General features: G+C 42.8%; 1 protein-coding gene across 1 annotated transcript in view; it reads left to right on the forward strand.

Moving 5' to 3' along the window:
* The first annotated feature begins 3,498 nt into the window (after positions 1-3,498).
* The window catches only part of LOC113487347 (protein spinster homolog 2), a 144,829-nt gene continuing 132,243 nt past the window's right edge, over positions 3,499-16,084 (forward strand). Inside the window, exon 1 of the mRNA XM_026861865.1 lies at positions 3,499-3,572. Within this exon, the coding sequence (XP_026717666.1) occupies positions 3,499-3,572 (74 nt within the window). The remainder of the gene's footprint in view (positions 3,573-16,084) is intronic.

A 16,084-nucleotide genomic window follows, 5' to 3' on the forward strand; every position in this document is an offset into this window, starting at 1 on the left:
AGGGAGCCCTTCTGAAAAATGGAGGTAAGGATAGAATTTGACAGGGAAGGTTTTTTCCATGTCTGTATCGTTTAGATTAATTTTGATAGTCTTGCTTTTTAGATAGTCCCCTGGGGAAAGCACAGGAGTGTTACTGGCATTTGACATCTTTAGTCAGTCCTTGGCTTTGCTACAGACTTAGCGAGACCTTTAGCAAGTCATCTAATTGCTCTGTGCCACAGACCCCCATCTGTCATGTGAGGGTTTCTACTGCACGGTGTATTTTCTTAATTCTATGAAGCACTGTGTGGCAGTGATTGTTTTTCACCGTATGTGGGAGAGGTGGTATAGGAGAGAAGAATGGGGCCCCACCGTCCACTGGAGCTGACTGAAATGCAGATAACTCACCACCTTTTTTTATCTCCAAGCATTTCCTTCACCTAGAAATATTTGCAAACTAACGTGGCCTGAGGTTCAACTGCATGGTGAAGGCTATCTGACATAGATGAAAGACATTCATTAGATGCTCTTTCCTATTTTTTGTTTTCAATTTTTGCTTTTCATCTGGAGCGTGGTGGTTATATGCAGAAAAGGCAGTCTGTGCTTGCCAGATTAGCTCCCATGGGCAGAAGATGGGAGACTGGGGAACTTGGTCCTCGTGCAAGCGTGTCCATAGGTGAGTCAAAGGTGGCAGATAGCCATCGACGGGCGAGGGAGCTGCCTGCCCTCTGAAGGAGCACACATGGGGAATGCAGGACCTGGGCAATGCCCTGTCCCAGCCCGCCCTGCACAAGGACAGTTTGTCACCTGTGCCCACTTCTTCAAAGGCTGGAGGGAGGCCAAGGGGGAACGGAAGCAGAGAATATGAACAGATCTTGCACTGGCCTTTTTCAAGGCTGAGAGAGGTGTTTATTCCCACTATTGTCCTTAGAGCCAAACAGTGAGGCTCAAATGCAAGTGACTGGTACTTCACTTGTCTGCCTGGCTGGGGCAGCCACCACGAAATCAGGGGGTACAGGATAGCGCGGGGTATTAGCCTTGGGAGCTCTGTCCACATGCCAGTATATACCAGGATATGCATTTAAATTGCTGTGACTGAGCTGGTGTAACAACAGTCTTTGCTATATGAATACTTTCAAATTGCTTTGCGTATTTTTTCCCCCTATTTGTTCTGTCCCTTTTTACAATAAATTTGGACTAATCCAGGAAATCCTTACTTACGTTCCAGCTGAGCACAGCCATGCAGGGCACCCTATGGTTACACCCAGAGACACGTTCCCCATGAAGATACGCGCTGCACCTGCTGCTGACCTCCCAGGCTGATCAAACTGCATCTGGCTCGTGTACAGGGCACGTGCTCTCACTGCCTGTTACAGACTGTGAAATGAAAGGTGAGGCAGTATCAGGGGGGATTTTAAGGTGAGTCATGTGCACTGAGGATTTGGGATTTCTAATGCCTCTGGTTGCTCACACCATTCTGCGAGAAACAAGAGTATTTCCTTGTTCCTACAATGTTGTTTGATTACATTACTCAAAGTCTTCTTCCTTCACTTCCCTCTACTTCATGGTAATAGGATTGTGACCTGTCCCCTGGGGGTGGAGGAAAATATTTCACATATTTTTCCTCATCACTGCTCCTTTGCTGTAACTCTCAGCCCTGGCATCTTACAGCTCGTGGCAGCAACAAGCCCCTTCCCAGCTGTCTAGGGGAGCACTCATGAATAGTATCTTCTGGGTTGCTGTGTGAGGGAAGGGCTCGGCTGTTGTAGTACCAATGGTTAAGCACACTTTTCCATACAGAAGGAAGTGACTGCTACTCAGAGGAGTATTAGGCATGTGTGAATTATTGCACCCACAGCTTCAGTGTTAGTGCTGCTCATTCTCCATCTGCTCCAAGAAAGATCTAGGAAAGCCGCCAGGAAAATACAGTAGTAAATAATGTTTCTATTGCACCTGCCATTAGAGACTTGCAAAAGTGTTTTGCAAGCTATGCTGAAGTCCTGCTGCCACTAGGAAATGGGAGCACATCCTTGTGCTTTCTGGTAATGTGCGTACTGGGGGGCGTGAGAAGACTTAACCCCGGGCAGCATGGCCCTGGTGGAGTCTATCTCTGTGTCCAGGTCCGCAGTGTGAACTCAGTTACAGGAGCAGCATAGAAAATTAGACGGATGCCCTCGACACGGCAATTTCAAGAAACTGGAAGTGCTACCAGATTGCTCGGTGAGGTGAAATTCTCGCAATGACAGAAATGTTGGTGCTCCCGGGCTTGTCATACCTCAGGCGCCCACTGGGCGGACGCTGCACCTTCCTTCGCATCCCATGGCCATGGCACAGCTCCATCAGGGCCCTGCAGTAGCTGTCACGGTTAATTTCCTGAGATTACTGCTTCATGCAAAACTTTGTGAGACCCTTCTGCGGTTTCTCCTATCAAATATCTTGTATTCAAATACGTTAACTAAAACTCCTGGCTACTTCTCTGCTCCTGTATGTAAATCTGCAAAAACGACCATGGAAGTAGCCTGCTTTGACACACAGCACTCTGGAACAAGAGCATCCCCACAGAGCAGACAGTGTCATCGTAGTGCCACAAGAAGCATACAGCATCCGAGGATGAAGGATTCGGGCCCTCTCCGCTATTCAGACCCTGCCCTTCCCCTGCCATGGAAGTAATTCTTTTCAAACCAGAAAAAATAAAAGTAAAGATGTCAGCGTGGAAGGGCTTGACTGAAGGAGTGTTGCACCCAAAGGCATAAGGAGTGCGGGCTGTGGCTGCGCTCTGCAGGAAACCCAAAGGTTCTGTGCTTTATCCAAGCTCATGCCGCAAGAGGTGGGCAACAGCCTGTGCAGAGCTGGGTCAGAGGGAATTCTCTCTTCTAGATACTCACAAGGACAGGCTGACAGTGGCTTGTCTGGAGGCTGTTACTGAACCTGTCACTGACTGGCTGCTGCATTTGACAGCCTTATGCTAGGTCTTGAGTTCTGGTTGCTCCCCGAGGGCTGGCTACTCTCTGTTTCATTTTTTCACCTTACTGCTGCTTTCAGGATCCTTTCAGTAAATAGGCTCACGGCTGGTGCTAGATATATCTGTCTGTTTGAGGCCTGCCACATGCCAAATACATACCTTCCCATTCCAGAACACCCAACCTGCAGCTCTTTGCCACTATTAAAGACCAGAAGGACAAGTCAGGTTGCTGGTAGGCCCTTTCTAAAGGGATCCCTTCTTTCCACATCTACAAACCTAGATGATGATTCTGGAAGAAGTTGTCCCATAGCCTGGGATTTCCTACATAAGGAAGTAAAATGCCCCTGGGATGGCTCCATAGCCATTATCAGTCACTGGGGGAACACCTGCCATGCTGGTCAGTGGTGACAGCTTTCCTAGTCATTTGCTTTCCAGCTGCTCAGACTAATTAGAGTTAACTAACTGTTAACTCTAATTAGAGAGTTAACTAACTGCTCACCTAGAATCTTATTTGGACTGTCTGGATGTTTGATTATTTCTGCATCACTTCAAAGACGATGACAGACATTGAGTTCCCCTTGAAAATGCTCCTAGATAAGCTGGAGATTGTCAGCATGAGGAAGTTGTACAGGTATAACCTATAGATATTTGTATGGGCCTTGTAGGGCACACCACTTTTTTTTAAAAAAAAAAGTTGACTGTGAACAAGTGAGCCTTCTGCGAGTTCATCTGTGCAAAGGCTTGCACTTATTTGTCTAGCCTCATTTTCTACCATGTTTCCACCAAAGTGCTAATACTTTCTTATCTCTTCAGGGAGACTTTACTTTTACTTGGTGACTACTGAATGGAGGAAGAAAAGACGTGGCTTGTCCAGGGACAGCAGTCTGGGTCTGTCAGAACTGCATTTATTTATCTGGTGTAATTTTTCCTGATCCTGTGCCAAAACCACACCTCTCCAGTGAGCTGGTTAGATGGAGAAGGGCATTCTTATGGCCTGGGGTCAGCTAGGGTTTTGCCTCTCATAAAACAAGTTTTTCTCACCCTCTCAGTGATAACTTACAAAAGCAAATCAGCTCCTACCTGTATGATCCAAACAAGCTGTAAATCAACTCTACCGTGTTTAGATGTTAGCAAGGATGTTTCCAAATGCTAGGAAGAAAAGCTGCCTTTTAAGAAGTCAGTCACTTAATTATGTTGTTTTTATGGCACAGTTCTCCATGGGCTGGATGTGGAGGAGAGCAGGGCTATTCCCATGGTGCTCAGATATGAGGAAGTTCATTGTATTTCACCAGCCACTCCTCAGGGAGTTCAATCCATCAAAAATCAAGGAAAACCCAAATGCTAAAAATATTTATATGGAAAAGAGAACCCACAGCACATTCATGTGGTATCAGGGGCCAGCTACTTTGTGGTGATAAAAGTGCTGTGGCTTGTATATTGTGAAGGACTTCACAGTTCAACAAGTTGTGGTTTCTTCAGAGAGAAAAATCTGGCAGCTTTTTTCAACAGTAAAATTTCCAATGTCTTGGTTTTGCTTCTATAAGCAGAAACTGAAGATTCAGATTCAAGAGTATCACTGAGCCTATTTTTCATAATGGTAGAAAATGTTTTGCGGATGGGATCAACAGTGATAATAAAATAAGCTTTCACAGCTATTATCTTCTAGCTGTTGTCTGGCTGTGGCACAGTCTAATGCTCATGTAAACAGAAGTAATGGCAGGCCCCATGTTATTTGTTTTTTCTAGCATAAAAGGTTGACTTTATTGTGCAATTTCAAACTTCTCAATCCTCCTTGCAACGCAGATGTTGTGTAAATTACTTCTCTGAAATCCATCTGCATTATCCAGAAAATTCCATGTATGACAACTGCTCCCCTTTCAGTCTTGTGCTAACACAAGACAGGCTGTAAGGAACCAGTAGGGGACAGAGCATGGATAAAAGGGTCTGCCAGGTTGGTGCTAGAAGGCTTCTCTGTTTTATTAAATCATATCTGCATAAAATCTTTGTAGTGTTATTAAAGAGCCATATATTACTGGGAACTAGCATGGGAAGACAAACCTCCCAGATAATAGACTGGAGAGCAAATGCTATTAAATGTAAGGTTAGATAGTCCTGGATATAATATCTAATAGATTTTTCTCATCAAATTGTGCCTGAATCAACAAGAGATGATATGACTTCAAATATGATTCTTGCAGGTGTTAAGGATATGATAAAGAAGTTGCTGAAAAACATTATCCTAGCTTGGGTGATCATAAATTGATTCTATTTAAATTAAATGAAATGATAAACAAATGTAGGTTTGCGATTCAGATTTTCTGTTTCAAAGGGAAAACTGATTAGGGAAAGCAACACACTTGAATATGGAAAAGGTCTGGAATTTCTTTGCCAGCTCCTGTACAAATATTACCAGGACCTCTCCCGGGTATGGGACTCTCCGCTCCAGCATACCGAAGGAACTGGAATATAGCAGCAGAAAGTGTTTGAACAAATCTGTACTTTGTGAATAGGGACATACAGGTGAAGAAGAGGGGACAAAACCAGGCAGCATTGAAATGAGATAAGGGTAGTGAGTAATGACATTCCTATCAATACATGTGATTTTATTCAATATTCGTATTGGTTTACATTTACAGAGAATTTTAAACCATAATGGAATCGAAATGGATAAAATTCAGCAAGACAAAATGCATCATTATGAACCTACAGATCAACAAGGATTTCTGCTATACACAACATCTGATGTGGGAGAAGAATAGATGTGAGGATAGTCAAAGGATGGATCTGACGTGCAGATGGGAAAAATGCAACTGCAGTTCTAGTAATCAGGAAACTATAAGGGGGCATCAATGCATTGTACAAAGCAGGAATGAAATCTTACCTAGAATTTTGCATCTGGTTCTTAGCTTTTGAACAAGTGCAGAAAAAGGTTATCCATTTCCCAGTCACCTTAGGAACCCATTTTATGAGAGAAGGAAAGAGTGAGGGGCAAGATTCCATCTATAAATGCACTACAGGAATGAACAACAGGAAGGGAAACATATTTAAACCAAAGGATAGCATTAGTCAAAAAGTAAAAGGGTATGACTGGTACCCAAATGAATTTGGCCTGGAAACAAGATAAAAATGTATAATCCTCAGAACAAGGAAGCTCTAAAAGTCTCCAAATTAGAGCTGTGGGGAGAATAAATTTATTTTATAAAATGGAGGTCTAGAAGGCCTTTCCAGCCTCATGTTTCATGGAGAGGATAATGCAGATATAACTGAACTAGTTGACATTAAAAGCACCAGGTACCATCAGGAGACTTTTTTTTATTCTAGGTGGCTGGAAATTGAACTAAGTTTTTAGGAGCAGCATTAAGGCAACATCTGGTTATCTGCATCAGTGTTTACCACATGCCACTCACCTCTGTTCTTTGGGATAACTGGGCAACTTTACGGCCAATACACATCTTGCTACGACGTTTTCAGATCTGCCTGTGAATCATCTGCTCTCCCTTTACATTCCCCTCAGAGTAGAAAACACATTTCCTGACTCTACAGCCAGGCTCTAATTCAATTAAAGGAACTGTTGATCGCAGTTTGTGTAGCTTATGAATGGCAGGAAAACGTGAGTTACAGTTCTATTCAACCAGATCTTCTGCAAGACATGGACCTCACTTGCAAAGGTTTTATTTTTAATGTCCTTTACAGTGGTATGTGTGGTGAATGTGTGGAATTTGTAAAGTAAGGCATAGGATACATCTGTGTGAATATTGCTGCTTGAGTCATTTTAGGAAATGATGCAGGTTGGAGACCTTACAATATTCTTCCTGCTGGAGTGGGTTTTTCCAATATGCAGCCCAGCACTCTTCACAGTGAAGAAGCCTGTCAATGAATGCTCAGTGCCCTGCCCCATTTTTTAGGAAAAAAAAAAAAAAAAAAGAAAGAAAAGAAAAGAGAGGAAGAGACTCTGTCTTACAACCAAAGTTTTCTAGTAAGCGGGGATGTAGCAAGAATTGATCTGTTGGAGGCTTTGTTACCTTAGCTGTGTCTAGGATCTGGCACTTTAAAGGAAAGTAGGACTCTGTTGTAGTGTCCAGGCAGACAGCCCTGAACAGCAGGAGAGTGACAGTTTCCAGTGTTACGCTTGTAGATGTAATATTGCCTTGTTCCTTTTGCCTTGGCTTGAAGGGTTATATGACTGGATGTAAGTAGAGTTGCACGTTGGTCTTGCTGCAGGCTACATTTCAGGATGAGGCTGGAGAAGATCAGCTCTGGCAGCTCAGATGAGCAGTGGTTATGCTGATGCATGTATGTCACAAGAACTAGCTGCTAAAAAGAGCTAGTTGGAAACAGTAGTCCCAAGAAGTCTGTTGTATTCTTGAGAATTAAGCACTTAAGCAATGCCCTCTAGCTTTGTTCTGAGTTTGTAATTCTCTGTTATTTAGCAAAGCTTATAAAACTTGCTCTCTTGCCATGTATCAGTGGTGGTTCATTATGTTTTGCAGCAACGAGGATAGAAATAGACAAGTGATAAGAACAGTTGTCATTTAGGCTCTTCGGTAGCACCAATTGACACTGTAGTTAAAGCCTCTTTTTTTTCCCTTGAACAGACAGAAATGCTTGCCTGAAGTTTTATTTCTATATATATATGTGTATGTTTATGTGTGTGTATGTATATATACATGTATATTCATATGTGTATATACGTATGGCTATATTTAAAAACAGATTACCAGAGCAGATGGGCCCGTTCCTAGCTATTTAATCCAGTAGTCTGTATGTTATAGCTATAGACTTCTGTAAATTATTTCCTGTTTGAACTACACAGGTTCTAGGTAAATACCTAATTTTGACTCGAATAATTTTTGGTAAAGTAGAACTGCTACAATTGCTGGTGAAACAGTCTGACTAATTATCCTCATTATTAATAAACATGCATCTCGTTTGTTGCTTGTATCTATGTAGCTTCACATTCTAGCTGGTAAGGGCCTTTTTCCAGCTTCCTCACATGGATGAGACTGTAACAATTGAGTTAGCTTTCCTATGTATATGCACAAAAACCTGTTCAAATCAGCCCTTGGCCCAAAATCTGAACTCATTTGTGCTTCTTGTATCTGTTATTACAAAACATTCCCGACCCCTTCATCTTTCTTGCAGCTGTTTCCTGAGTGCTCTTCTATTTATCAACAGCCTTCTTGAGTGGTAGTCAACAAAACTGTACTTGCTGTGTCAGAAGTAGATGTGACACCGCAATTGAAAGGTGACATCACTTGCTTCCTACTCCAGGTTCCTGTGGTGTTGTAGCCCTTTTGCCTGCAGCACTGCACTGGGAACTCATGTTTAATTGACTTTTGACTGTCGGCATAGTCACCTTTCCAAAGTGACTGCTTTCCAGAGTAAAATCCTTTGTCCTGTAAGACCTGTGGTCGCCATCCTAGACATTAAAACATATTATTCCAATTTGCCAAGCAATCCATATTTTTGTTTATAAAATACTGGCACAACATCAGCATCCTTCCAGGCTCCTGGAAGTTCTCTCTGTTAACAGTTTCCAGCACGTCTCATGTCAGCAGACCAGAGAGCCCTCATCCTGATCTTTTAACAGTCTTTAAAGTTCTGACTTAAAAGTGTCTAGGCCTTAGTAGCTTCGGACTGCAGAATAGTCTGTTGTTGTCAGCTCTACCCCTTTATCTAATGACAAGGTGTAGTATACTGTCAACACTACTCTTATGTTAAAATACACTTGAAAGTATCGCTTACAGAATATTCTGCGTCCTTTTGCTACATTATCAATTTATTTCTAGATTCCAATTTATCAAAATTTGTCCTTTTAATGGTAATAGTATGGTTTTCTAGCCTCTTTCTCAGTAAATGAGTGGCTTCCCAGATTGTTATCATTCTTTAACTTTGGCTAATTGGACTCATGATTGTTTCGGCTTTGTGAAACAGTCCCTGCTAAAACACCAACACACTGGTCAGATAATTAATTACTCACTGGCTATGTTCTGTTTGCATACAAGAAGAATGATCCAGGTGTAAGCATGCCGACATGAATCACAGCTAACATTTAGTTATGTGATTGGTTCCCTTTTGTGTTGAAAATTAAGCCTAATTTAAAGCTTGTTTGATTAGGACACAAGATTGCTTCAACTAAGAAGTAGTAGTTGCTAATAATTTACAGAGTTGCAGTTAACTCTGTAACTGGAAACATGTATCCCTTTACTCTGCATGTATTTCACTATTTTTTTTTCTCCACTTTAGCTCTCAATCCCATAAAAGATAAGCTTAAATTCAAAGCTACCTAGCCCCTGCTCTATGCTACTTTAGGCAGTGGATTGAGAGCCCCCTTCTTCCTCTGATCTCAGAATAATCTGGATGATGTTCTTCAGATTGCTCTCAAATACCATGATCTTGAGTACACTCAAACTGCAATCCCCTCAAAGAATCTCAAAAGTACCTGCAACCACCATTGCCTTGGGTGGAAACCTAGCTCAGCTTCCTAATTTTGGAGTAGTGCTTTGTCTTTGAAGAATGATTTTGCCTTTTTGTTTTAGTTTTTGGTTGGTTTTTGTGTTTTTGTGGGTTGGGTTTTGGTTTTTTTTTTCTTTAATGCTCATGGCATAGAATTTGCTGTGATGTACAAAGACCTCTTTGACCAATGTTCTTGGTCTCTTTACAAGCTGTGTAGGGCAATCCACTAGTGAAGCAACCCCTGCATGCTCTGTTTGACCAAGTGGACCAGTCACCAGTGTGGACTTTGGAGCTGGAAATTGTTGAACCACTAAGCTGGTTCATTCCATCCTATATACCTAGTTGTCAAATCCTGTCCCTGCCTGCAATTGTAGGCAGTTGCTCAGTCCAAGGATGTAAGTGCTGTTAGTCCAGAAGAGTGCATCCCCAATATCCTATTATAAACCAAATGGCTTCACTGTGAATGCTGAAAGGCATGAAAATTACAAAGTGTGAATAAAATAAACCCCTCTTCTGAAAGCACAGATTGGCCCTTCAGGTGCCAAGGCTATAGATGTTTGTTTTAACTGCAAATGCTTCAGCCCACTTGGAGCAATGTAAATTCAAGTGACCCTGATGATGTATTAACATAAATCACATGAGGATATGAGGCTGGGATTGTAATTTTGGGGACAGTGGGACAGTGGATGCTCAGCCCTAATTACAGCTGCTAGTATTAAGCTGGACTTTTCAAAGTTGCTCGAGGAAATTTGGTCTTGAAATGAGTTAAGGCAACTTGACTGAAAACCCCATGCAGTTAGAGCTGCGCAGTTTCAGCCTGTTCCACTTTGTGTGACCTCATCTTTTATCTGTCCTCATGTGGGCAAAAACAAACAGTGGAACCGTTTCTGTTAATGTTGTTTTTGTAAGGATCCCCTTCTCATGGCTTGAGCTCTTTTGTAAGATGCCAGGAAGCCGTTTATAAATTGGTAACTGCTGGGTCTGCCCTTATTGTTTTGGGATTCCTCTGCTCCCGCATGGACCTGGCAGTCCCCTCCTAAAATGCTGGGGTAGTGCAAGAATGCTATTTCTGTAACGATCCGTTCCACAATGGATTCTTAAATGCTAGTTAATCAGACCTCAAGTATTTCGCTGTTCTGAGAAGTGGGATGCTAACAGCAAATATGCATGTTATCATCTGCAGAATCTGACTCTTCTAGTAGGAGGAGGCAGTAGTTCAGGCTCAACATCCTTCATTCAAACATGGGATGAAACTTGCCAAAAATGTGGCATACTAGTAATTGTAGTCCCTGTTGGGACCTGAGGTGAGACCACAAACTCCATTTATTTGGAGTATTGAGACTCCTCTGAGTATAATGAAGGTCAGTATTTTTGGAGATGGATCACTAGGTTCAACAGTCCTGAACATCAAAGGGCCATTCACTAAGAAACTACAAAGTGCAGCAAAGGTGGTGTTTGCTGCTGTACCCATGGCCTCTGGATACTGTGATTCTGAGCAGACTGCTATGCCTGCAGATTTTTGGTTTGGGGTCTGTGAGTGTTCGTTCTTGTTGGGTGTGGGGAGGGTAGGGTGTTCTGGGGTTGTTTGGAGGGGTGCTTTGGCAGGTTTTTCTTAAGTTTCGGTTGGTACAAGTTGTTGTTATATGCCAGTCAGGTTGAAACGCTATACAAATGTTGTAACTGAAAAATTCACAAACAAATATTCAGGCACTTATGTAGGATTGTAGGGGAGGGTGAGAGCAGCTGCTTGTATTGTTGCAAAAGCTAAATGTTTTCATGGAAATACAGCTGCTTCTGCATCCAATTTATCATTTCGAGTGCTACAGCGTGCGGGTCAGAAGGGAACTGGGCCTTGGGATGCCAGCTTCTGTTCACGGATTTTTTCCTTTCATGCGCTGCCTCTGCCTCCATCGTGTTTCTGTTGAATCCAGGGAATTAAAACACTGCTACACTTCCAACATTGAGATTAAGCCTAATTTGCCTTCTGAGAGCTTTTAAAACTTCTGTGCATCTTGGGGCACTGTTCATACTTTCTCTGCCTAATGAAATAGTTCTGAAGGTGGCATGGTCTGGCCTTGTTGCTCTGTGCGTACAAAGAGGTTTCAGCACGCCAGTGCCCAAAGGTCCCCTCGTGAGACGTGTCATACATGAGTGTGGAGGGGAAAGGATGATAACCAGGGGGTTATTCACATCACTGAGCATCGAGTACACACCTTAAACAGCTAAATTAAGAGGCTGGTTGTTCTAGGTAGTTTAAGGTAGAGTGACGGACTGCTGGAAAACATGGAGGTATATGCTTATGTGTATCCCCCACCAGCTGGTTTGGAAGCCCTGCCTCATGCTCAGCAGGTCTCCCTGGTACAGCATGTCACACAAAAAACCTCTGAGCTTGTAAATGCTGCTGCATAATACCAGCTGTTAGTAACAGGATTATTCAGCTAAGCGGTTTCTGAAGAAAAAAGAAGCCAGGAGATACAGTGGGCATAATGGGAACATACGTGTGTAATTGCAGGGTTGTGGTTCTTGTTCTTGCAGAGCTGCAATCTGTTTAAGTCCAAGAATGGGTAGGTCTAGAGAGAGTTCTGTCATTGTCCTGTGTCTTGCTCTTGCCGCCTTGATAACCACTTGATGATATGACCTTTTTGGTCAGGTTAAGGCTTATGTCTGCATAACCTAAGAGCTGAGGTTTGTGATCTTGTAGCTTGCTGTTCTGCAAAGCTTTATTTTTCTTAAGTGAGAGACTTGATGAGTGTGTCTCCCCCTCCCATGTTTGAGTCCTGATTTTGAACCAGATTAAGCAAAACATGGGAAAAGGACAAAAGCCATTTTGAGTCATAATTATTTACAGTCTTATGTGTTAGACTATTGTAGCAGTTACTGCTCCTGATAATAGTGGTGGCTAGACTGGTGTACATTTTGGCAAAGCATTACTTCAGGGAGACTCTAGTCCGTTGACAGTTGTGTATTAGATTACTGTGACTTTTTGAAGTACAAAAAGTGGTTTTCTTCCAATATTTTTATTAATTGAAGAAGGAAACTGGATTCTAAATTAGCTGGCCTAGAGAAGGAAAGGCATTCTCTTTTAATTTTGACTATTTCCAGAACAGCAATATGATGCCCTCCTGATGGTCTAGTTCCTTGGGCTCTAGTAACTGCTTAGATTTTAGGTAAGGTCTAACCTGGTTATTAACAGGGCTCAGGTCTGAGTTTTGCCTTCCATGGGCAGTCTAACCCACCATTCCCCTCTGCAAACAGTTCCCTCTTCCCTTTCCCTCACAGAAAGAGCTGGCAAGAGGGAAGGAAGTGAGGGAGAAGGCAGTTGCTGGCATCTAGCACCAGAGGATCAGCCATCGTCCCTCGGGAGAGAAGGTGGCAAGCTGGTCATAAACTTCCTGTAGGCCAGGTCCAGCCCATGGACCAGCTACGTCACCATAGTTAATATTGGTGCGCTGGCAAATCTGATTTTGTTTTCTCAAAGATAAATTATAGCTGTTGTCAAATAGAAGTGCTTCTGCTCCTACCAACCACCTCTAGAACTCTGGAGACAGGGAAAAATCAATAAGTGCTCACTAGGATAAAATAAAATAAACATTTTCAAGCTTTTAAGTTACTAACAAAATAATGAAAGGAAGACAATAATCCCTGAAGGGACAAGCTCTGTTGAGTGCTCTGGGAGAGAGCAGGGCTACTAACAAGTGAATTTGATCTTTTCCTCATTGGACACTCTGCAAGATGTCTGCAAGTACCTTTCAGCAGAACATGGGTAAGGACTTGTGCATGGTTTCACTTGGACTCATCCGGACAGCATAGCTGTGTTTGAGGCCACTGGGTCAGACAGTGATGGGGTATGGGCTGAGGTGCTTTTGCAGATGTGCCCAGGGCTATGTTACTTCTCTGTGGAAAGGCTGCTGATTCTCTTATCCCTAGCTAATATCTGTTAGTTGGAATCTACAGAAACTGGCCAGAGCTTGTTCTGGAGCAGAGATGACATGCATAATCAGGAAGAAGCAGAAGGATGAGCTAGCTAAGTTCAAACTTGCTTTTAACTGTATCTACACACCTCTTGGTAGTGTTCTCAGTGTGAGGGAACTTCCTAGCTTTTGGACAGAACACGTTACCACCAGTATCTAGAATGATGCTGTCCATTTTTATCAGCAGGACCACAAGAACACTACTGTTTTGCAATCAGCATTTCAAGATTCGGTTGGTGCAATGTGCTTTCTTAGGGGCTATGCTCAGATCAATTTAGTGACTGAAGAGGGTGCAGAAAATGCTGTGTGCTTGGTAAGCAGAGTGAGAACTCGGATCTTCAGGGCTGGGACTTTAACCCATCTAGCCTGACCTCCTGTACCATCATACTACGGCCAGTTCTCTCTGCGTGGAGCGCAATAGCTTGTGTTAGAGCTCAGAAAGGCACTTTCTAGAAAGGCAATCAACATGGATCCAAGGACATAAAGAAACAGAGAATACACCCCTTCTTTAGCATTTTGTTCCAGAGGATAATCATTCTGTAACAAATGTGAACCAGATGATTCATTAGGATTTTTCTAACTCCAGCTCTCAGCCATTGTTCTGGTTCTTGCTATGCTTTTCCCCACTTGATTAGAGCTCTTAGAACTGGCATTTTTCTCCCCATGATGGAACTTGCACACTGTAATCAAATTGCCTCTCAACAACCTGTAACAGCAAAACCCAGCAATGTCTCTAAGCTAGAATCTACTCTGTTCCTCTTAAGAGGTAGCAACCAGTGATTTTAGCAGTTCAGTCATATGAATCATCCTGCCAGTAAAGCCAATTCCATTGCATTTTTTCCAGTTCCCTCTGCTTTTCCTTTACATAGATCTCATGACATGAGGCACTGGCATACGTTCTGGTTGTCTGCGAGTTTCCACGTACAGCTGAAGGTGTTAAGGTTGGCTGTAAGACCCCGTATGTCCATGTAACTAACTGCCTACCCAGTGCCTCTTTGTGCTGTCTGTAGATGTCTCTGAGCTGAAACTCCTCGCTGTGTCAGAAATATAAGGATGCTCTCGCAAGCCCCTTCAGCTTGGTCCTGCATTGCTCTGTGTTTGATGGCCTGCCCGAACTTTGGAGCATATAAATTGACCTTTAATAGGAAGCTGGTATTTGGGCTGGTTTCTCTTGGGGATTTGCTGGATTGAGGGGATTGGAGAAGTCACTCCCCAGCCTTTTTAGGCAATTATTTTAATGTGCAGTAAGCTACCTCGGCTTTAGTGTCAGCTGCGTTTGTGTGCTTGGTATTGGTTACAAATGGAAAGAAAGAAATGAAGTTAAACTTCAGCTTCTTAAGGAAACTGTGCTTTGTTGCTTTCAGGGGAACCATTTGATCCACAAGACTAAGGTCTGTAATGTTGCCTTACCTTTTAATCTCATTAACATCTTCCAAACATTGTTTTCTGTGTGCAAAGCCCAGGGGTAGCCCAAGCAGTAAAAAAAAGAGTGGAATAGACTTCAGAAGAGACCATACACATTTGAGGGCTTCTGGATACTTCATCTGGTCTCTGTGGAACTCTTGAACCTGTAGTTCAGCTGTGTTTAGTGCCCGGTATCTCTAATTTAAAGGAAGCATGAGTTTTGCCTCCACTACTGGGCAAACTGTGTGGCCTTTGTGAAGCCACTTCACTTTCTTTAAATTAGAGATACCGGGCACTAAACACAGCTGAACTACAGGTTCAAGAGTTCCACAGAGACCAGATGAAGTATCCAGAAGCCCTCAAATGTGTATGGTCTCTTCTGAAGTCTATTCCACTCTTTTTTTTACTGCTTGGGCTACCCCTGGGCTTTGCACACAGAAAACAATGTTTGGAAGATGTTAATGAGATTAAAAGGTAAGGCAACATTACAGACCTTAGTCTTGTGGATCAAATGGTTCCCCTGAAAGCAACAAAGCACAGTTTCCTTAAGAAGCTGAAGTTTAACTTCATTTCTTTCTTTCCATTTGTAACCAATACCAAGCACACAAACGCAGCTGACACTAAAGCCGAGGTAGCTTACTGCACATTAAAATAATTGCCTAAAAAGGCTGGGGAGTGACTTCTCCAATCCCCTCAATCCAGCAAATCCCCAAGAGAAACCAGCCCAAATACCAGCTTCCTATTAAAGGTCAATTTATATGCTCCAAAGTTCGGGCAGGCCATCAAACACAGAGCAATGCAGGACCAAGCTGAAGGGGCTTGCGAGAGCATCCTTATATTTCTGACACAGCGAGGAGTTTCAGCTCAGAGACATCTACAGACAGCACAAAGAGGCACTGGGTAGGCAGTTAGTTACATGGACATACGGGGTCTTACAGCCAACCTTAACACCTTCAGCTGTACGTGGAAACTCGCAGACAACCAGAACGTATGCCAGTGCCTCATGTCATGAGATCTATGTAAAGGAAAAGCAGAGGGAACTGGAAAAAATGCAATGGAATTGGCTTTACTGGCAGGATGATTCATATGACTGAACTGCTAAAATCACTGGTTGCTACCTCTTAAGAGGAACAGAGTAGATTCTAGCTTAGAGACATTGCTGGGTTTTGCTGTTACAGGTTGTTGAGAGGCAATTTGATTACAGTGTGCAAGTTCCATCATGGGGAGAAAAATGCCAGTTCTAAGAGCTCTAATCAAGTGGGGAAAAGCATAGCAAGAACCAGAACAATGGCTGAGAGCTGGAGTTAGAAAA

This window comes from Athene cunicularia (genome assembly GCF_003259725.1).
Source record: "Athene cunicularia isolate RWA chromosome 19 unlocalized genomic scaffold, athCun1 chr19_part1, whole genome shotgun sequence".
Lineage (NCBI taxonomy): Eukaryota > Metazoa > Chordata > Aves > Strigiformes > Strigidae > Athene > Athene cunicularia.